Raw genomic sequence first — 23,448 nt, forward strand, 5'->3', positions numbered from 1 at the left:
ATAGATTTTCAATTACAGATGGCGCTGTATGTACGTAAAACAAGCATTATTTGAATAAACCGAACCAAACAGCGTTTGAAATACTGCTTCACGATTGGTTGAAGATACACTTGGCGCGCGCATCGCATCGCTTCGCCAAACTCCGGCTACCGCGTTCGGTGCGGTGCGGCGTCGGCCATATTGTGCGGCAACCAGCCTCGAAAACATTGAGAGCACGTGGAAAGCGGCGCAGCCCTCCGTTCATTTTCCCGTTTTCGGTGTACATTCGCACGGATCATCCACCACCAAGTTGCCAGAGTATAGGCCGTGGACGCCGCCACCGATAGCCATCCCTCAACGCAGCGAAAACCATCGGTAAGTCGCTAAAATCTTACTTCTTAAAACGTGGTGCTGTGAGGCTAGGTGTCGTGCAGGCATGGAGTCGCCATGGCACATGCCGCATTTAATATTTAGTGCATCAGGGCAAAGAAAAATAAGTTATTTGCAACCAAACTCACTATCAATATTAGGTACATGTGTCTAAACTAAAATATCACCAAAATCATAGTACCTGTGAAAGTATAACTGTCAAGAGCTTAAAAATATTGTACCGGTTGAGAATCATATGTGATTTGTTTTTGTGTGGTTAGTTTAGTTAAATTGACATCAAAGTCGTCGTTATAAACGTGTCTGCATTTGTTTGCATTAGAATTTATGTTACGCCATTGCGATTACATAAAAAAATAACCATTTTTTGTATTCATTTTGATAATTTTTTTAGTTCATGGCCGCTTGAATTCGTTGCATTTGGATAAGTTAGTGACTTTTGCGTTGACCCGTTGTTGGCGAAACAAAACAACAGAGTTCAAGCATTTTTTGGGAAATTTGTGGAATCTGGAAGGTATATTTCCAATTTTTACTTGAAATATAAGATAAAACTCTGGGAATTTAGATAATATCAATATCAAGTGTTTTGTATGACATATTTATCACTCGTTCCTTTTTGTTTTTATGCAATTCGGTATTTTTTGAGGATTATAGAGTTAAAACTTTGATAATAATTAATATTTTAAATCGAAATCTAATTAGAAGATACTAAATTTTGGTATTTTGTAGGTTTTTTTCCGATTTCTGGTTTATTTTTTATTCAATTTTTACTTTTGTAAATAATAATTGCAATATTTTATTGTTTTTACCTGACTATAACTGGAATAATTATGAATATTATTATTTGTAAATTTATTACTTTCTTTGGTGAATACGTAATCCATGTTATTTTTTATAAATATAAAAATATTTATTGATTAAAATTACAACGTGATTTTTTGGATTTACAGGTTTTTGTTGAGTTTGACATGTTTCGCCCAGAGGGCATCGTCATAAACTCTAAAGAGTTTTCTGGGCGAAACATGTCAAACTCAACAAAAACCTGTAAATCCAAAAAATCACGTTGTAATTTTAATCAATAAATATTTTTATATTATTTGTAAGTAAATTTAGGCATATCCCAAACAAGTGTACAAAATTTGCATAATATTTGATTAATGGATTAAAAGATATTTACAAATTATACACGAATGTACACATTTGATCAGGAATGTGGGCAATTTGTAATCCCAAAGTGAGCTTTATCAAACAAATGCAACGAAATTAACTTTATCCTGACAATAAGCTGTGGAATGTAAACATTTGTACGTTTTTCAACCTCCGAGTTTACAGTTTTCATTATTTTTTTGTTCGAAGCCATTGTGCCCATTGTAAGTGTGATACAGCAAAAGTTGTGTATATCGGCGTTCATAATCCAGTTAAAATTAAAACTAACAAAATCGTGACCTACATAAAGACGGCGCGACGCGGATCTAGCGCCGAATTTTCGGTCGCACACCACCGCGATACAGATTTCGATAATCGCCGCCAGCAACCGAACGCGAAACCGACTTTAAATTGATACATTGATTACGAATCAAAACTTTCGCGACTTTTGCACAGATTTCACTTATTAGAATTTAAAAGTATTTAAAAATCGGTTTTGTTTGCTTTGAAGTGTGCTGATGTGTTTGACATGGAAAAATTGATATCAAAATATTACTCTTGTTTTCGACATTTTAACTGTTATCGTTATCAATGAAACGATAATGTTTGTGTTACAATCTGACAAACTCAATGAATATACATACTTGTGTTGTAAGTTGTAACACGTGGGTACAAATCTCACATAAATGCGAAAGCAACAAATTAAATTTATTATGTCTGAGAAATTGCTGATCAAGTGGCGCGTACGCAACACATGTTATTTGCAAATTACATTTTTTCTAATTCCGCGCGCAGTTTTAATTCAACGGTATTTCCTTTCATTTGCAAGAATTTATGGCGAATGCAATTGAGTTTTCTTGAAATTTGATTCTGAAGAATTTTAATATGCGCATAAATCAAATCTTGTCTTGATGAGGATTTCCTTTCCTATCTATTCCCGTTGCTTGTTTGTCTGCGGCTAGTAAATAAACGAGTGCTAATTGCGCGATAAAAAAAGAAAAGGTGCCGATCAAATCTTTTGCAAAAGAGTGGTGTCTGTTGGCTGGTTGTTGCCGCTTGCGGTTTTCGGTCGTTTGGCAGCCAGCAGACGATGGAAAGGAAGACGTCGCTGACGTCAACGTACACCGCTGTACACAAAAATCACGATTGAACTTGGACTTGAACGAGCAATTAAGTGATACTTAAGTCTCATGGCTTCGGATTAGCTGGCGTCTTTACTTTGTTAAAGCGAAATTAACTTCGGGCACGCAGACGAATGAGATTAACGTTATTTACGTTAAATTGTCTGTTCATTAACACTGCATTAATGAGATAATCTTTGGATAAGGATATATTTTTGACTTTTAATAGCTTGTATTAAAAATTCATTGGTAGTGTTAATGTATTTATTATTTAGGAAAGTGGAAAATTTTCGGAAGAAATTTTCTGCTATTTTGTTAATAGGTGGTTGACCTTAATGAAACATGATTTAAAATAATGTCTAGAAACAGCAAGAAATAGATATTTGTATTAATAGACCGCGAGGGTGACACTGCGAGACAGTGTAATCACTTTCGAGTTCAGTTAAGTTTAGTCTTCTCAATGTGTGAAAAAAACACGGAAAATTACGCGTGCGTAAGTTCCGTATTTTGTAGGCTCTTGTAATGCAAATTCAAGTGGCGTCGTTGGACATCATCCAAATTTGCTATTACTAGTGCAAATACTAGGTAAGCAAATTGCGCACGCGCCGTGCGAATGTCGTTACAAATTAATTTCACCATCTCGTCGAGAATTAATCAACACATTTTTATTGATAGTATAATCTATTTTGAAGAGTGATGATCCTGTCTAGTGGGTTTCACCCAAAATTTTTACAGGCCTGATTAATACTTATTAATAGATAATAATGATGGAAGATAAATTAAAATTTCAAGAGCTTTAAATTTAGAATCGATGGACGGAAATAATTACTTGGAGCCACCTGTATTTTACCTAGATACACTTGAAACGGTGTTTTTTTTCGGATAGGAACACACATTTTGAGAGGGAATATTTGTAGTCTACAATTAAAAGTTAGTCATTGTTTGAATTTCGTGTATTTGAACATGTTCATTAATTCTCAAGGGCATGCGTCTAACAAACGACCCTTTTTTGAATTTCTAAACAACTCGAGAAAGTTTTATTGCGCAGGAAAGGGTGCATTAATTAACACCAAATCACAATTTGCTTTCGACATAAAGTTTTCTTCTACTTGCACAAAATATTAGACAACTTTTATTACTTTGACAGCTGGCAACTTAATGATTTGTTGCATAAATCATTTAAAAACTTGTTAAATGTTTATTATCTCTCAAACTTCATTCCATGGTTATTATTTAATAATTTATGACTACGGTGCAGATGATGCACGGAAATCGTAAATATTATGCAGCGCGATTAGATTGTTGAATTTATAAGATAGCGGTTGTGTTTTTGCTGCTTTACAACAAGTCGTAAAACGCAAATTTGCGCGCGGAATGTGTAACCGACGGCACAAGTTCAAGATTTGTGTGTTGTTTGCATTGTGCAGCAAATGTTTACAATTTGCATGCCTGTCGTGTGATATTTTCTGGAAATATGTACAACCTGAAAAAAAAGGTAAAAAATAGTATTTAATACTAAATAATAGTAAAAGGAATTGTGTAAAATTGTGCATTGTGTAAATAATATATGAGCCGTTTATTTTGAAAGTGACCTAACTCCGTTTTTCAATTTTTTGCCGGTTACCATGGTTACATGTACAACTTCATGTTATTTATCAGTGACGCACTTCAGATTGCTTATATTCAGAGAAAATACGGTACATTTTTTACACATAGGTTTTCCGAGTTAATTGAATAACTGACCCGTGTGGTATGAAAGTGGCCTAACTCCATTTATAGTTACATCTAGGTATTTACTATTGATAATGTCGGAAAGCAGCGATGAAGGTAATTTCAATTAATTAGTATTTACAAGTCTACCTCATTTTTGGGACAATTCCGTTAGTTAATTAACCTGTACGTTTAATTAATATAAAATTTAAAATTTAATATTAAATTATAGAAATTATTGCACCCATGAGGAAGAGCCGAAGAAGACCACTTAGTTCAGATAGTGAAAAAGAAATAGTAATTAATAAAAAAAAAGCGAATAAGAAAAAGAGTTATAAAACAATATTCCTCGTCAGAGGATGAAGATTCAAATAACAATGGAGAAAAGATTGATGCACCATATATCCAAAAAGTGCGAAGGATAAAACGGAATTCAGGAAAAAGATATTGCAGTTAAACCGGAAGTATTGTTCATGAAAAAAATTTCGAAAACAAAGATTGTGGTTGTCGGAATGCGTGCACAAAAAATTATAATGAAGAAGAAAGAAAGAATATTTTTAAGAAGTTTTGGGGTTTGGCAGATTTTAACAAACAAAATGTATTACTTCACGAAGCTGTCTGTGAAACGAAGACGTTTTTTTTCTTCAATTTGAAACATCTTAAATTATGTTGAATGGACTTGGGCATCTTCAAATTTTATAATGAATCTGGCTGTTAATTTTGAAAGTGGCCCAACTCCATTCTTGATACGGAAACGCACGTTATTTACTTAATAATTGCCACTATTTTAACAGGAACTTTAAATTTAACATCCTAAGATATGCTTAAGCAGTATGACTCCTTTGTATCTTATACGTATATTTTTAAATTCATTGAAACGCAAAACTTTCAATATCTCGATTTGAAGATAAATGGAGTTAGGCCACTTTCAAAATAAGCGGCTCATATAATTTAAATGTTATATATTTGCATATCGCACGTCAACAATATGGAACTTAATCTGCGAATATTACATATTATAATTTCAACCGTTAATGTATAGATTACATTGTATTGCAAAATTCAAGGAGAAGCACGAATTCGTATAAATTGTGATTGACCCATAATAGTTTTAAAAATTCAATCTGGATATAACTGGTAATATATTTATTACGCCTACGTCGAAAGGTAAAAGGCTTTTTTGATAATCATAAAAATAATGATAATATATTTGTATTTTTTTTTGTTGTATTATGCAATCTACAAACATAAATGTTGATTTTAAATTTATAGCGAATATGTTAATTTACGTGTTGTATAATTCTTTGCTAAAACCAAAATTAAGCAGAAAATATTTAGCATTTTATTTCAATTTAGCAATACATTATAAATTTTAGTTTCCTTCAGGTGCAAAGCTGTTGATTTCATACCTGCACAGTTTCAAGCTGCTACTTTTCAGTATTTGATGCTAGATAAACTTCTACAAAACTTGCATTTACTTCTTACTTAAGTCATAAACACTTAAACGCATCTTATCTGTGTAAGACTGGTAAAAGTACCTGTAATAAATATGGAATAAAATTGTAGGTGTTATGTATCCTATCGGTAAAGCTGGCTACTTTTCGAAATCTTCAAAATCTTCCATAGATTTTGAATTTTCAATGTGTGAGGCGCTGTGCAGTACCGTTGAGAGCTTTCTACCTGAAACTGTCTAACCGTTGGTTATTTTCCATCGTCGTAATCTACGAAGAATTACTGAATTCACTTCTCAGTATTTCACTTGCTGTTATAATCTTTACCAAGAAAATATTAACCAAATTAAACTTACTTCTTACTCTCGAATTTATTTTTAAATGTTTTTCTTTTCTGCTATTTTGCGTGAGAATTTTATTTTATGTCTTGTTTTATGCTGATCTTCAACCTGTGAATATATCTAGTTACAATTGTAGTAAACAAAGTTGTAATGCGATCAAGTGAAATGTGATTCGCTTGTCAATTCTATTCAGTAGTTTCTATTGTGTTTTCGTCGCAATTTGTTGCACAAAACGTTGCTATCTTGTGCAACTACCAAGTTACGCGTTATAATCTTTCACGAAAAAAAAAAACGGCGGTAAAAATTAACACAGTACACCGAAAATATCACGTTTCGTTAAAGATACATGAGAAATGCACTGAAACACGTATGATATGCGATAAATAAGTGCAGTATACTCATAGAAACAAGCAAACAGTAATTATAGGCGGAAAACGCAAAAAATGTTGAAATACCATAGTTTAGAAATACCGAAAAACGAATTACAGTATTTTTTCACTAACGATAAACATACGAATTACTCGTTGGATCTAGTGAGTTGAGAATTGTTTGAAAACATTTGAAAATTTTACGTGGAGTATTCCAGTAGACCGCGTGTGTGTATACCGATCGTGGATCGTGATCACGTCCGCTTCGTGTTGAGATATTGCGCAGGCGCGCGTTTGGTGGACGTCGCCGCTCATCGGCCTTCCGCTTGCTGTTTATTACATCAAGGAGGTTACGCCATATCGCCGCTCGCAGCGCCCTCTCAGCGCAAACACGCCAGCATACCGAACCTCTCTCAGCGTTCGCTCAGCCACGTGGTGAACGTCGAACGAGCCGGTCTTGTTTGAGAGGCAGAGAAAAAAAGTGTAATCATATTCATTCTGAGTGCGTGTGTTAGTCAATAACTTTTCAGCGGGCAGTTTCAGTGTCAGTGTGTAATCAGGGGCTTATCGAATAGGTTGATATTAATTGCCACAATAGATAGCACCTCGCAATCTGGACGAGAGAATAGTTGATGTTTGCGTGAAGTGCGACCACGTTTTTTTCACGCCGCGCGCGTTCAAAGCTGTTGGATAATTTCGTGGCTGGACGAAGCCGTGGGGCGGCGAATTCGTTTCTTACCAGGTAGTCAACGAGTAGCAATAATGGTACGCATGTTTTTTTATAAATAATATTTAGTTTGTGTGCACATTTTTTATTGTTTCACTGGGGTTAGAGAGAGGCGAGTAAACTGGTCGCGTTTTCAATCATTTCTTTATCAATATTCAATTATTAATACAATATATACGAATTTGATTCAAGATATATTTTTAAATTCAAAAATTATACTAGGCACCCATGGAACATTCCAGAACAGTACTTGGAAAATAAATTGTGTTCTGGAATATTCCACAAACTCACAGCAACCCAAAAATGTGCTGCATTCAATGATGCAATTAATTATTTCCTCTTAATTAATCGTAACGCCTTTAATGTCGCATAATTTATTTTTATTTATGTTTTTGCGCAGTAGCATTTTTTATGTGCTTTATATCTGAAACATATTATATTATTTTTTTAATGTTTATATTATTGTTATTGTCGGTGTTTACTTTTTTTAATTCACGATTCGTTTCCGTTTCGTTTGAGGTGAGATAGTTAATAATTCGTGGCGAGCGTGCTATTGAGAATTTTAACGACCTTTTGTCGCGATATGTTGTGATTGCAATTCGTCCGCAGCGAATGCTTTCCGTAAACGCTCACGAACAATTTGTCGTAAATTTTTGTTCATATTTTATATTTAATTCTTCTTTGCTGCTATCAAATCTATTTTATCGTAATTGTTATTGTATTTTTGTTTGCGATTATGCCACGAACTGCGGCTTTATTCCGTGTAGGTTTGTTGTTTTTTATCAACAGCGTGCATGAATTATCATCAATTACAAGGTAATTTTGCACGTGTCGTGGCTTCGGCTATCAGCTTGGGCCGTTTGCTGGCGTCAGCGTTATCATTTGTTTTGCGTTATATTTAGCCGTTTTTTATGCTGTATTCTACTTATATATTAATTAGAGTGTTTTTCTAAGTCAAGAATAATACTTTAGTACAAAACATTCTTATTTTAATCTTTTAAAGTTCACGATACGCATTGAACTAACTTTGAATTTTTGTCGAGGATATATTGAACGATTGCCGATACAATCGAAGGATGGATGGCCGAAAAGCCAATGTCTTAAACCAGTATGACAAGTTTTTGATCACCGAGAGCAGATCTTTGGTCTCTTGTCGGTCGCCCGGTTCAGTTCTGTCTTGTTTAATTTTTATAGGCTTGAACATGCTCTAAATTCGGGGTTATGTCACTCCCGAACAAAAAATACAAAAGGTTCACAGATACATTTCGAAGTAGCAGTAAAAAGTTATCTACGATTTGTTTGACTTGATATTCAATCGTGATTATTACAAATTCAAGCTTTACAAGGTTGATAACATCACTTGAATTTTGAGTGCCAACTGAACTGATTTCAACGCATGCTCAAATCTGTTCCATTATTTATCTACATTCAGCGAATGATAAACATATGGCCTATCTTTGAATATATATTTATTAATTTCCGCTGAAACTAATTTAGGCTTTCACTAACCATCACACTTCAATATTCAAAAAATGTAGGTACCTACTTCTGATCGGAATTTTTCAAAATGAAATTTTCTTATCAATATTACTGTTCCTATGTAGGTACTGATAACGTAAATTGCATTAATATGTTTGGTTTAACTCGACATCCGAAAACGTTGTTTTTTCCGATTGTTTTGGTGTCATAATAAAGGCATTTTGAATTTTTCGAATTCCTACATGCAAAACAATCAAGGCGAACTGTAATTTAACTGTTTGACTTATTCAGCATTTTTTTACTGCGAAAGGAAAGAGTTAAAATTGGCAAAATTAATGAAATTGGAATAAATTCCTAATATGCGTAAGCCAACGACAAATACAGTTTTTTAGTGGGTTAGGTGAATGCTTTCAAATCGAAGGTGGTCGAAGAAATATGCTGGAAATGTTAATATTTGCATAAATCGACTGCGAGTTGACTTTGACTTGACGTGTTTGTTAATTTATCACATGCCGCAACACAACTGTCTTTTGCGTTCTTTGCGTCTTGATTTCTGCAATTATTGCGTTATTGCACTGGTGGCAGGCAGTGGCTTGATAATGTCAATGCAATTAAAATACAAGGTGTTTACGTAAAACTTTCGACAGCAGGAAATTTAAATGTTCTGATTTAAATAAATATCCAATGAGGAATTCGATATTAAGTAGGTAGTTCAATATCTGGGCGTGTCTTATTGTTAGTTTTGCATTAATTTGCCACATTTGAATTAATCTATTATTTAAATTATAATTTAATTAACCAGTGCACAATTAATTCAATTAAGTACATTTCTAGTTTCAGTCTACTTTTTTTCTACTTGTTGCTTTCGTTATTTTATTGATTTTATTGTTGCGTTTGTTTTATTTTGCAACACATTTTTAAAATAGCCATAGTTTAACTTAGTAAATAGATATTATTAGTAAAATAGTAGAAATACTTATTTTGTTTGTTTTGTGGTAATTAATGGTGTGAGTAAAATTAAACAATTTGTATTCAAATAACGCAACAAAAATATTTACCTCAAGAAACAGTAGACACGATATTTAATAAAAGGTTTAATTAACAACTAAACAAATGCCACTGACCATAAATAAAGCATTAAAATTACATTCACCATTACAATGATTAATTGATTATGTAAATTTATAGGATTTTGTCAGACTTATATAAAAAGCCTTTTGTACTATAATCTAGTTATGAATATGCATTTTTAACGCTAGAACCAGAAGTAATTCTAGCTGCCACAAGGGTTTGGTTTGACTTGCATCCAGATTAAGGGTAGGACTAAGCTAGTAGATTTGTGCAAGTGTGCATATGACAATTGATTTATTGCTAGTACGTGCGCGAATTCGTAATGTACAAATCTTGCTGGATCTTTTCTGCACCCTCCTCGCAGATAAAAAATATGATGGGGGAGATTGTGTGGGTATAATGTAAACTTGTAAACTAGAAAGAGCACCGGCTGAAGTTTTATAGTTAAAAAGTAGTTTATATTTTATCTTCTTTTTTATCATGAAAGAATTAATTTTTATTTGGTTTTTATCGTAAAGTTGAAATAGAATATCAGTTTCCAGTGGGGATGACTGATATTTCATTTCCGAAATGACTCAGCCGTTTCTGTTCTGTACCCAATCTGTAAATGAATATCATCTACTAGGGCCCCTAGTCTTGGGGTAGTTTTATTAGACTCTGTTCCTGATTGGTCACAAATTTTATTTGCTGTTTTTACCCTCTGATCCCCCTGTGTCAAATTCTGAGGCGCGTATTTTGTAATTCATTTTTTACTAGTTTACAATTTCTTTACTTGTTTTTCTGATTTGTTTGTTTTATAGTGGCAGCAATGTTGCACTTGATAAAATATGCATTTCTGCCAGTTAATTAAATTCTTTCATGTTAGATACTATAAATTGCTACAAATTACTATAATTGAAATTATACAATTACTAAATTTCGCTTCATTCAAGCTGGGCACGTCTAATGTAATAATATCAAATTAATCTATTAGATAGGAGTAGCAAAATGTAAATCATTGCTATTGATGAATGACGATGAGGTTTTTCAGAATTTAAAAAATGTGATTGACATTCCTGCCATTAGCTCTTGGCGCTTGCTGTGTTTACTTACGATAAATGATTGATCACGCTTTAAAACGCGGGAATTTATCGTATTAAAACGCGCTTTGTATACGGAATATATAAGTCTTGTGAACCTGACAGGCGACGAACGTGTTGAACGCTTTTGAACTTGTTCAGAACTCCGCAAGGCGGAAAAGCGAGGTGGACTCGCTTCTTTTAATCGCGGTTCAGTCTTACACGGACTGGACATACTCGTGGGTGATTAAAAACAAGTCACGATTTAATGTCTCATTCACGTCTTGATGTCTCTCACGTCGCATCATTCACACAATTCGTAGAAAATTCTCCAACGCCACAAACTTCTGTTAAGTTTCATTAAATTTTTTCTTGCATTTTATATTTAGTATTATAATTTTTTTTGGCACGAATTTCGGTATTTGTACGTATTGCTCATGGTGTCGTTGTGTGACCTTGTGAAGTTCACGCAAAGTAAAATTGCGTCGCAGACAAAACTCACGACATATTTCGTCATGAGGTGAAATTGGGTGGTGCGTGGGTCATTGGAAAGCACATGGGACAGGATTTCGACGCTCGCCCCAAAAGGGTGGTGGAGGATTCAGGCTGCGCATGAGCAAAACACACACAGGCGCTGTTTTTCATGACTATACTCGTATTTACAAGGATGAACAGTATGTGAATGTGTGGGTATCAGACGTTGTGACGTAGTTGACCTACCCCAGACTGTATGCGGATCGAAAACCTGTCTGGAAAATTCTCAGTTCGCAGTTTACCCTCTACGCCTTCACCCACGCTTTCGCCAGTCTGCTGGGATAGAGAACATTTCACAATTTAAAATCGTTTATCACAAAAGAATATTGCGCACTTAAATTTTATTCTGAAAAGAAAATTTTGGTTGTTTGCGATATTTTTTTCATTTTGTTTCGTGAGTTCGTGTTGAAGAGGAGGTGGTTTGTGGGCAGCCTGATATGAACTTGGCGTGAGTGAAACCATAAATTTACTGCAACTGTCCATGTTATTTATTATTTTGCACATTAAAAAAATGATTGCACTTAGTTATATCCTACACAAATCGAAAAACAATATAAAATCAATTAAATTATAGGTGAAAGCCATTTCTGCGGTTCACGCAGTGAGCTAATTTTACGCTAGTAACTATTGCTGTGTAGTACTCTAGTTGTGTTTAGGGAGTGTTGAGCGATGTAGTAAATTTATCGATTGGCAGTCAACGATCGGGCGGCGGTGGAGGCGGCAATAACGTGAACGCGTAACGTGCGCGCGAAGTAGCGATCATGCGATGTTTTGGTTGCGATGTTATTAATGTGCAATATTACGACTATTCACAACAACACATTGCACAATATTATATCATGGAATGATTTAGCATCAAATGTGATGTTGAGCGAGGAGTAACGTTGTATTTTTGCGATTCCGCAGTTGAGGTCGGCAAACTTAATTCTGAATTTTAAATTACATAATGCTTTTACTATCAACATCAACAATAATATTTGCAATCGAAAGTACCTAACCAGTGATTAAATTTTTTGTGGTAAAATATAGTAATCTACAAGCAAGTACTACTCGTGTTTGATATCTGATTTTATGTTTACATTTTATAATTTTATTGCCATACAATATTTTCCACTACTTTTTAATTTTAAATCGGTGTATATGATAGATATAGTTTTAATGGTGCATATTTAAGATATTAAAATGTTTAATTAGCGTTGCGTCTGCATACACGCACTTTTTACACGCGCCTCTAGACTGTGTTCGTCTTTTTATTTTAATTAGCTCATCGCGAGCTCCTGTGTTTGTTTGTGTTATTAACTAGATTTAATTTAATGCGTTGTTGGTTCATATGTGTGTGGCACTTGGGCTCCGAAATGATTGAACTTATACTTGAGACGCCCGCCGAAAATTCACGGCGCAAGCACAAGTTCGTTACGCCATTATGCGTATTCCCGCCAAGGACGCGTCGAATTAATTTTAGACCAACGCGAATTTACAATCGACATTCAACAACAAAAACATTGGAAAACTAGACTAATATACTTATTTAAAGTCACATTATAATGGAATATTTTACTTTGAGGATGTTTGTCATTGCGGTGCAACTCGTTAAATTTGTTGTTTATGGATGTAACCTTTGATGAACTAATTTAATCGGAAATAAATCGCCGAACCAGCAATATTGTAACTTCGACAAACAATTATTCGGTTGCCGCAGCAAATTTGCATTCTAAAGTTGATAATTTAACTACGTTATTAAAGTGTTTCCTTATCTCTATCTCATTTGAAATGGCATCTGTCAAAACTGAAATGACACGTGTGTACTAGGGTGTCCGTTATTTCCCACATTGATTTTTTTTTTGTTGCCGCCCTCTGAAGTTTAAGTTTTAGCTCTAAAATAAATGATCCAACGTAAATTAGCTCTTAATTTTTAATTTAAACCGTGCCGGAATCATGATACTTTTTCCATTTAAATAACATGGGATTTCCTGACGTTTTACATTTAATTTTTTATCTCCAAAGTAAATGAACCTACAGCTTCGACAAAGACATATTCTAATGCAAAATTTTACCCTCTACAAAAAAGATCTCTTTGGTTTTTTCCATAAAAACATTCCTGTAAAAGTTATTTGCAATCAAAGTTATTCACATAGTTTATAATCTCATTCACAGCAAATTCTAACTGCGCCACCTATGGTCAATTGATCGAAACTAGAGTTTAAGTTACAATAGCCGCGTATCGACAACGCGTCGATGTATACTTTTAATCGCAAATAACTTTTACAGGAATGTTTTTATGGAAAAAACCAAAGAGATCTTTTTTGTAGAGGGTAAAATTTTGCATCAGAATATGTCTTTGTCGAAGCTGTAGGTTTATTTACTTTGGAGATAAAAAATTAAATGCAAAACGTCAGGAAATCCCATGTTATTTAAATGGAAAAAGTATCATGATTCCGGCACGGTTTAAATTAAAAATTAAGAGCTAATTTACGTTGGATCATTTATTTTAGAGCTAAAACTTAAACTTCAGAGGGCGGCAACAAAAAAAAAATCAATGTGGGAAATAACGGACACCCTAGTGTGTACATGTGTGTGTGTGTGTGTGTGTGTGTGTGTTTGTTCAAGCTCGATGTTTGAATATTGGATGACTTGTGTATGAATATATACATAGTTAGTGCAAACATTTCCGATCGCTAGTCGAAAATAAATTCAATGCCAAATCTCGAGTACGTTTAACTTCCCGCTTAAAAGACAATTCACACGCGGTTTTAATGCTGTAACTTGTGCGGATTGTGACATCATAGTTTAAGCCTTCACATTTTTTTAACACTAGGAAAAGATATGGTTGCTATGTTACCTTTTATACGTCAACAAATAATTCTTGACATAAAACGTCAAAATTAAATAAATACTACGCTAATCTAGCGGTCACTTTGTAATCGTTCTTATCGTACGTGAATTTAATTTTGACTACTTTACACACGCGTTGCAAGTAAGTAAGAAATTATCTCGCTAATTTAGCTAGAGTTAGAGTAAATATGATAACGGGGTACTATTTATATTTATCACGAATCAAGACCGGTGCACGGTGCATTGCGGTTTGGTGTGTTTGTTTGTGCGTTGCAAGCAGTATCGTTTTTCTGCGCATTTCCTGTCTTGTGAATTTTTGCGCGTATTATTTTTGTAAATTCGATGACTCAGTCCTAGTAAAGTCTATGCCAGTTACGCCAAGAAAGAGTTTTGTTATTGGCGCGAAATGAGCGTGAACGGCATAAGTTGCCATTGTTTATTTATCGTCTTAAAATAGGTATGAGCTCGAATGAAGTATTTCTTTTTACTTGTTGATTATTATGGATTACACTGAGAGTGCCTTTTTTTCTGAGGATTTGCATCTAATAACAACGTTTCTTTTCTTTCAGGATCGCATTTGTGAATCATCCGGATTTAATCGTGGAGCTGATAAGCAATGGCCCCATCCTATTCGCGTCAGCTGCTAGTGTTTGCAGTGCCCACAATCGCAGTGCTCCTTACCTACTTCTGGTTCAAGAGGAAAAGAGGCGTAAAACAGAGTGACCCAGGTGATTCGCCGTCCATCGCTGAGACGAAGCTTACTTCAAATAAGACTAGTGAACTTCAGGAAGTATCAAACACTCCGACGAAATCTATTGCCACTCCGTCTGGCGGTAATATCGGTACTCCCCAACACCATCAGCCACAAGGTAGTAGTTCCGATAACACCTCTCCATTTGGTTCCCCAGATCGTTCCCCGCGAGTTCTCTCCACCCCATCCACGCCCATTGATATTATCATCCCGCGCGAACTCAGATCGCAGCGAACCAGCCCAATTGTCATCTCCGACGAGGATTTAGACATCGAAATTGAGAAGGTGAAGTCGATGCGCTCGTACTCATCGGAGCATTATAAACTTTCTGGTGGGTCGGATACGATTGACGGCATTTCGACGACGAGCTCTACCTCATCGCGCACACCGGCAAAAAAGGCCAAAGCAAAAGTACAGCAGCCCGAAGACGCTATGCCAGCCGGGAAGTTGGACTCGCAAGTCAAGTCGAAGAACCAGATGAAGACTAACGCCGAAAAGAAGAAGGGCAAGATGACTCCTGTTAAAAAGGTAGAGGAAGAGCTCAGCAACATGAAACTCAATCAAGAGTCGGAGACCCAGGAGGAGGTAAAGGTCGAGAATGGCCGGAAAGAGGAACAAGCAAATGCACATGCCGAAGAACGGCAGAGCAGTGAGCGAGACTCAGCTAATCACAGCCCCGCTGATGTTATGTTGGCCAGTCCATCGCTGAGTTGCATTTCGGATAATCACAGCGAGGTGAGCTTTTTGAATTCTTGACGCCCCAGTTGTACATACACTTAAATATTAATCTAAAATAAATTTTGTTCATAAGACTTCCCTTTAAATTTATTTTGCTAAGTGACAACAGCTAATCAATTAATTTGACGGAAATCATGTTATTTTGGTTGCATACTATAAAGTTTTCCTTTGTTTTATCAGGGTTCTAGTGATAGTGGTAAGGGAGGTAGTGATGTAGCTACGCCTCCGTCGCGCACCCCTGCAGGGGACTCTATGCCACTGACCTACGAGTTTACGCTACCACAGGTACTGGTTGGCAAGCTAATCGGACGTTTCGGTACATTTGTCGCCGAGATCAAGGAGAAGACGCGTTCACACATTGTGATCAAGAAGCATCCCACAGTTGGCAAGCTCAAATTATGTGTTATTGAAGGTAACATCAAGAAAACTTTTATATCAACAGTGTTAATGTTATTTTGGTTTTTCATTTTGTAGGTAGTCAAAGTGAAATCGATAAAGCCCTGAAGATGATTCGTGAGCGTTTCCCACTAAAGAAGCATCCAGAAGTTACGTTGGAACAAGTGACTGTTTCAACACAGATGTCCAGCGTTCCCATTAGCACAGATCACATATATGTAAGTGACATTTAAAAGTATTTGACTGTGTTGCTCATTGTTTCTTTTGCAGTTAAAACTTGTCGAAGGCGTTAATAATGATACCATCGTGAGCTGCATGGTGACGCCCAGCCATCTCTTCCTCCAACAGCCGACGCACCCGTCCTACCCGCATCTGCAAGTGCTTTCCAGGTACATGATGATGTGCTACAGTAATCCAGAATCACCGTCAATGCCAAAACCAATTCAACGTAAGTTTTATATTAATTTAAAATGGAAATGTGTCTTTCAATTATGCAATTTTACGTTTTCTATAGCAAACACAATTTGTGTGGCGGAATCAATCGGCGAGTGGTGTCGGGCGATGATTCTATCCACATCAGAGGAAGAGGACACTTCCTATGTGACCTTCCTTGATTATGGCGGTTTTGCTGTAATTCCCAATGATCAGCTCAAACAAATTCGCGGCGATTTTCTCCTGCTTCCCTTCCAGGCAGCTGAATGCCATCTTGCGAATATCCGACCTGTAGGTGGTATGTATCACAATCTTTTTAACACGCAAAGGATAGTTTTGCAGTTAGGTTCATACTTGATTTTTAGGCGATGACGCTCAGTGGTGCGATGAGGCGTATAAAATGGTAGCCGATGTAACAAAGGGTGCCCTGGCGCTCGCGCAAATAGCAGAATATACCGAACACGGGATTCCCTTAGTTTTAATGTACATTTTAGTTGGACCACAGGTAATAATTTTTATACTCTACTATTTTAAAGTTTATAATAATATTTCTTGTATTTCCCTGCAGTCGATTGTATATTTAAATGACGAATTAGTGAAACGCGGATTCGCCGAATACATTCATACGCCGGAGATACTGGACGAGGTACAGACGACGTATGTCGACGTTGCAGAGCCAGAGGCGGGCGCTGTCGGCGGGATTGCAGTGTAAAACATCCCATCCACACACACACACACCTACAACATTGTGCACTTCGGTGCCTCAATCTGCGAAACAGAACACACAAACATAAAGCATAGTTATTTATATATTTAGATATTGCATGAGGGCGGGCCACGGGCACTGATGGGATGGTTGCGCACGTGATATGGCAGGGCGGCACGCGCACAATTCTTACCCTGCCCGTCTTCTTTTATAGTCACTTGATGTCTACGCCCATGTTATTCATCAAGCATGTTGTTGATTTTCTTTCCGCGATGTACACTTACGTCCATGCACTTGAACTAGTTAAAATAGCCAACTCTTAGTTTATGCGTTGTGCAAACATGCTCTTTCAATTTGATTTTGTGTTAAGTTGTACAATGTAATGATTTGATTTGTGATGCGGCTTATTTTCCTACTATTTGTTGATATTTATGCCACGCCTCTAGCACACGACACGCGTTTTCATTTATATCTCTCTATGATAATTTTAACATTGTCGCAACAATAATGGTTGTGCGCACTTACCTCATAATTGTAGGTAGGCAGGCTGGATTTGATGAAGTCGGTTTTTAATAGATCGGTAGGTTTTAATACATAACTGGTTTGAAGTTTCAAGCAAGATTGCGAAACATGTAGAGTGCGCCTGAAGTAGCATGATCTTCTCTTTGTATTGATCACAGCAAGGCACCGCGATGCAAATGTTAATGAAAACAAAAAGAAATGTACATATTGTATTTTTGAATATTACTATTAGTAGATTTAGTGGAACGCATACTACTCTGTAACTTACATTTAGTGCTGGTAGGTTAGTTATTGTTTTCTTTCTTTAATTTTGCCTAGAGTTATTGTTTATTTTTAATTTCTAACTTCCCATCTTCATTTGCGTATGCGCGACGCCGTTATATTGCAAATGTACGGAGTTGTCATTACACAACGCACGCCTGAAACGCAAAGTTGAAACAAACACAAAGTTAATTGTAATCGTAACGTAAGCTTAGTAATTTAACAGGAATTTTCGGAGAGTTGCATCGGCGATGGGATGCAAACTCTGTAGGAATGATTGTAGGATGGAACTTTGTAGCCAAACTTGTAACTGATTCAGACTGATTTGATTGTTCCTAGTCCATACAAACAAGTGGTTGCTACACATTTGGTTTATAGCAAAACACATCTTGCAAAGAAGTCATGTCAGAATATATAAATAAGACAAAGAAACACTTCAAAGTTGTTAACCGACAAGCCAAAAATCACTGTAAAAAGATTTTGCACAATAAATCAATTATTGTACGTTTGTTACACTGAATTATTACACTTGAACACTACACTGAAAAGGAGGCGCCTACAATAGAAATGGTAGCAATAGTTAAATAGAATAATCTAATTTTGTACATTTCGAATGTAAAAATTGGTTGTTGATGACTTACTTTTAACCGAGAAACAATTTGGTAGCAATGCAATTGGAGCGGGAGCAAGCAACATTCTACAATAGTGAAACTAACATGTTATCTAATCATATTCTGTTCTTAGAGTTACTACTCTTTTTCATGTGTTATTTACGTTTACGATTTTTTGTGCGTTTGTATTTTTAATTTTATGCGTAATTCGTAAGGACTTAGATATACTTTAGCTTTTGTACATAAGGAGTTGTAATATACGTTTTTTTTCCTTTTGGAAATCTATTTTACCTTTTTATAACCATAACAACATCATCTCAACGTTCTTATTTCCTAGTTTTAAAATGTTTAAAACAATGGCAGGAGAACAAAAAGTCATTAAAACACTATGTTTTGACTGGTTGACATTACTGCAGTATCATGTGGTCCGGCACAGTCTGCTTCAGTTTGGTTCCAGCCTTCGGGTTGCTGGCGCGCGTTCCTTGTAAGAAATAGATCACTTAATATTTGAATCGCAATTGATGGCAAATCATGGCAATTCTAATATGTGCTGTGGTAATTATTCATGGCACCTGTAATTTAAGAATTTAGTGTGTCGCGAGTGCGTTTAGCCGTCGGCGAATGGAATACTTACCTACACGAAATGCGGAATATCAAATGTGTCTATACCTTGGGAGTAAAACATGTCTCGCCACGAAGGCATCTTCAGTAACTGAGATGACGTATTTCCGCGTTTCTTGGGTTTTTAAGTCGGTAGTTGAAATAGAATCGGTCTGCAAAGATAAGATTTAGAATTAACGGACTAGTGCGACGTACAGTTGATGAATTATCGCGCGTGGAAGATAGAATTGTGTGGTTTTCCAATGTGCGCACGTTTTTGCCGTCGGCCGTCGAATATCTTACGACGGCTTACAAGTCTCAGTGGTTTTATTTGCGTAGTGTTATTGTTTGTACCCTGTGTGAAATATATCAACCGCGCACGCAAGGCCGAAACATTCTAGGAATTAAACATTTAGTGAAGATGTTTTATGGACGAAATGGATTCATGAGACGTTAAGGAGGAAACAGTCTAATAACTAAATACTCTGAAAATACTTAAAATTATTTCAACACTTTTAATTATTTTAACAAATAACTTTAAATTTTAACATGTATTTTTGTGATGGTATGAGTTGCAATAAACTATACTTTTAATATTACATGTACTAGTATATTTGTTTCTTTACTTCCTATTTAACGTTTTCTATATTAGATTCAAAGATCATATTTGATTGCATGTGCTTGAAATGCAAATAACAGGTATATAAATGTTGTTGTTTTTAAAAGGTGATAAAAACAACACCATTTATACCTGAAACGAATAAGTTTTGATATGAGAGCCCGGTGGCTCAGGTGGCATGTGTATATGCTAGCATGCTAGAAATTCGTGGTTCATGGTTCGAATCTCAGCGGCGGATGGCAGTTTTATTAAATAATCAGACATTTAAGAAATGTGGGTTGCATACCACACAAATAAGTTGAAGAGCCGAGTACGGACGGAGCAACAATAGGAATAAGTAGAAAGAAGGTGGTGGAAGAGCAGCAAGCAAGTAAGTAGAGAAGCAGCAGGAGAGAATAGGAGAAGTAAGAAGAGAAGAGAGAGTACAGGAAGAAAAGAGAATGGGGGTGCCGGAATTTTTAAATTTTTTGGCGGCGTGTCGTTATAAGGCAGCACACTGCTTCGATCCGTCCAATGCTCCCGGCCCATCCTACAGCTACGATGCCTCTGCGCTTCATCCCCGGAATTATCAGGCATATCAACAATTTTTATAGTGGGGGATCACCCCCAGAGAGAGGGAACTCCTTATAAGGACAATCCTTATAAGGTCTTGTTCAAATATTTCGAAGTTTTAAGTCGTCTCAAGAGAGGCGACACTTAAAAATAATCTTACATGTTCTGACCTGTACCTGAAATGAAATAAGGAGTACACAAATCATACAGGATACCTTAACAATTCTTATAGTGGGGATTATCTCCTGAGAGAGGGAATTATTCCTGAAATGATAGAAGGGGTACACACAAATCAAAGAAGTCAATATATCTTACAATTTCTTTATTAACAATAGAATACAAGTTTAGATTTTACAAGTCAACAAAATACATGCCATATTGAGCCGGGACTTACAACCTGCATAGCCGCGCACATGCCAGCAAGTTGCACTTCGCAAAGAACTAGCGGGATAAAGAAATGAGGGAATAAGGGAATAGACCATTTTCTACGTGAGTGAAAATGGGAACAAATATACAGGGAGTTACAAAAAGAAAATTTAAAGTGCAAACAAACAACTCTATACAGTACAAACTAATATACAGGGTGATACAAATAGAAAATTCAAAGTGCAAAGATGAAAAACCTGAAAACAACAGGTAAAGCTAAATTTTCACGGACAACAAGGAAAACAAATATACAGGGTGTTACAAAAAAGAAATTACTACATCACAAAAGAAAATGCCAAGTTCAAGAGGGAAAATATTAGGAAACACTAAATGTCACCAGTTTTTGATAGGATATTTAGGAACACAAATATACAGGGTGTTAAATTTCAATACAGGAAAATAAAGAATTAAATTCTGCATCTGGGAAAATTATTCCGAATTTAGTTTAAGACCGCGTTCGCGTGTTATAATAAAAAAACTACAATTCCTAGCGCAACGAATACTAGTGCGTATACATACAACTATCAATATAACTCGCCTTACGGAATTTTCTCGCCATAAATTTCGATAAGGAAATAAAGAATTAAATTCTGCATCAGGGAAAATTATTCCGAATTTAGTTTAAGACCGCGTTCGCGTGTTATAATAAAAAAAAACTACAATTCCATGCGCAACGAGTACTAGTGCGTATACACACAACCATCAATATAACTCGCCTTACCTAATTTCTTCGCAATAAATTTCGATATAGGGAAATAAAGAATTAAATTCCGCATCTGGGAAAATTATTCCGAACTTAGTTTAAGACCGCGTTCGCGTGTTATAATAAAAAACTACAATTCCTAGCGCAACGAGTACTAGTGCGTTTACACATAACTATCAATATAACTTGCCTTACGAAATTTTCCCGCAATAAATTTTGATACAAAGAAAAAAAATTAAATTTTGCATCTGGGAAAGTTATTCCGGATTTAGTTTAAGACAGCGTTCGCGTGTTATAATATCAAAACTACAATTCCTAGCGCAACGAGTACTAGTGCGTATACACACCACTATCAATATAAATCGCTTTACCGAATTTCTTCGCAATAAATTTCGATATAGGAAATAAAGAATTAAATTCCGCATCGGGGAAGATTACTCCGAACTTAGTTTAAGACAGCGTTCGTGTGTTAAAATAAAAATAAATATAATTCTTAGCGCAACGAGTACTAGTGCGTTTACACACAACTATCAATATAACTTGCGTTACGGAATTTTCCCGCAATAAATTTCGATACAAAGAAAAAAAGAATTACATTTTGCATCTGGGAAAATTATTCCGAATTTAGTTTAAGACCGCGTTTGCGTGTTATAATAACAAAACTACAATTCCTAGCGCAAAGTGTACTAGTGCGTATACACACCACTAGCAATGTAACTCGCTTTACCGAATTTCTTCGCAATAAATTTCGATATAGGGAAATAAATAATTAAATTCCGCATCGGGGAAAATTACTCCGAACTTAGTTTAAGACCGCGTTCGCGTGTTATAATAAAAAACTCAATTCCTAGCGCAACGAGTACTAGTGCGTATGCACACAACTATCAATATAACTCGCGTTACCGAATTTCTTTGCAATAAATTTCGAGATAGGGAAATAAAAAATTAAATTCCTCATCGGGGAAAATTATTCCGAACTTAGTTTAGGACCGCGTTCGCGTGTTATAATAAAAAAAACTACAATTCCTAGTGCAACGAGTACTAGTGCGTATACACACAACTATCAATATAACTCGCGTTACGGAATTTCTTCGCAATAAATTTCGATATAGAGAAATAAAGAATTAAATTCCGCATCTGGAAAAAAAAACTATTCCGAACTTAGTTTCTAGCGACCGACCACGTCCCACAATAACCAAAATAATTGATTTGAAATATAAACATCAAAAGCAAACAAAAAAAGACATTCATGCACACTAAATGTACAATTACTTATTAAGAAACCACTGTTGATGCATATTACGGCTAAGTCGATTGATGACCGAATATAATGCAAACTTTGCAAATAGAAGCCTGATAAAACAAAACGCGAAGCGCGATATACGTCTGGATACGCTAGAGACCGGCACGAGACTAGTTGCAATTCGTCAATAGAGCATGCTGAAACTGCGCACGCAAAGATGCGACAGTTCACAATAATAGTCTGGGCCTGCTGCATAAACCCGGCAGGTAAAAGCAATAGATGCGCAAATCCAGCGCGTCGATTCCACGCGACCTTATGCGCGAATAGCAATAGATGCGCAAAGACGGCAGCGCGACGCTGGCACGCGACCTTATGCACGAATTGCAATATACACGGTACCTGTGATAAGAACTAAACTAAAATGTGCTGCTGCGACAGCGCGACGAGAATCTTTTCGCATGACATGAATGAAAACGTATTTACAGGGTGTTATCAAAAGAAAATCATCAATTTAGAAAGGAAATTACCCCAAAGCCAGAAAGACTGCTAATTTTTCACTGGGCAATAGGGAGAAAATCAAAAGTGCATGCTTTATTACCCATTTCCTATTGTTTATCTAGAAGAGCTGATAGCTGCGGGGATAAAAACATCTTTTAAAGAAATATTAAATTAAGATTTCCTAAG

The 23,448-nt window shown here is 35.9% G+C and overlaps 1 protein-coding gene and 1 long non-coding RNA gene across 8 annotated transcripts; both read left to right on the top strand.

Annotated features, from left to right (window-relative positions):
- The first annotated feature begins 171 nt into the window (after positions 1-171).
- LOC135803900 (KH domain-containing protein akap-1-like) lies at positions 172-18,514 on the top strand. 7 transcript variants are annotated; one of them, XM_065317630.1, is made up of 9 exons: positions 172-354; positions 761-880; positions 14,774-15,690; positions 15,874-16,105; positions 16,168-16,307; positions 16,360-16,537; positions 16,604-16,819; positions 16,887-17,026; positions 17,090-18,514. In XM_065317630.1, exons 3-9 carry the CDS (start codon positions 14,821-14,823, stop codon positions 17,231-17,233), a joined length of 1,920 nt encoding a protein of 639 aa, XP_065173702.1. In that variant the 5' UTR covers positions 172-354; positions 761-880; positions 14,774-14,820; the 3' UTR covers positions 17,234-18,514. The 7 variants fall into 7 exon arrangements, with proteins under 7 accessions (XP_065173702.1, XP_065173701.1, XP_065173707.1 ...); XM_065317635.1 differs by lacking the exons at positions 172-354; positions 761-880 and adding an exon at positions 6,912-7,268 and having other exon boundaries at positions 14,774-15,046; positions 15,113-15,690; XM_065317629.1 differs by lacking the exon at positions 761-880.
- LOC135789634 (uncharacterized) lies at positions 4,116-4,881 on the top strand. The gene is made up of 2 exons (XR_010547624.1): positions 4,116-4,460; positions 4,576-4,881. It is a non-coding gene; the product is annotated as an uncharacterized lncRNA (long non-coding RNA).
- Positions 18,515-23,448: the final 4,934 nt, after the last annotated feature.

Source organism: Atheta coriaria, unplaced genomic scaffold, assembly GCF_025399875.1.
Source record: "Atheta coriaria isolate IRGN ID8LTWV9N9 unplaced genomic scaffold, Caltech_Dcor_3.1 hic_scaffold_3_pilon, whole genome shotgun sequence".
In the NCBI taxonomy this organism is placed as follows: domain Eukaryota; kingdom Metazoa; phylum Arthropoda; class Insecta; order Coleoptera; family Staphylinidae; genus Dalotia; species Dalotia coriaria.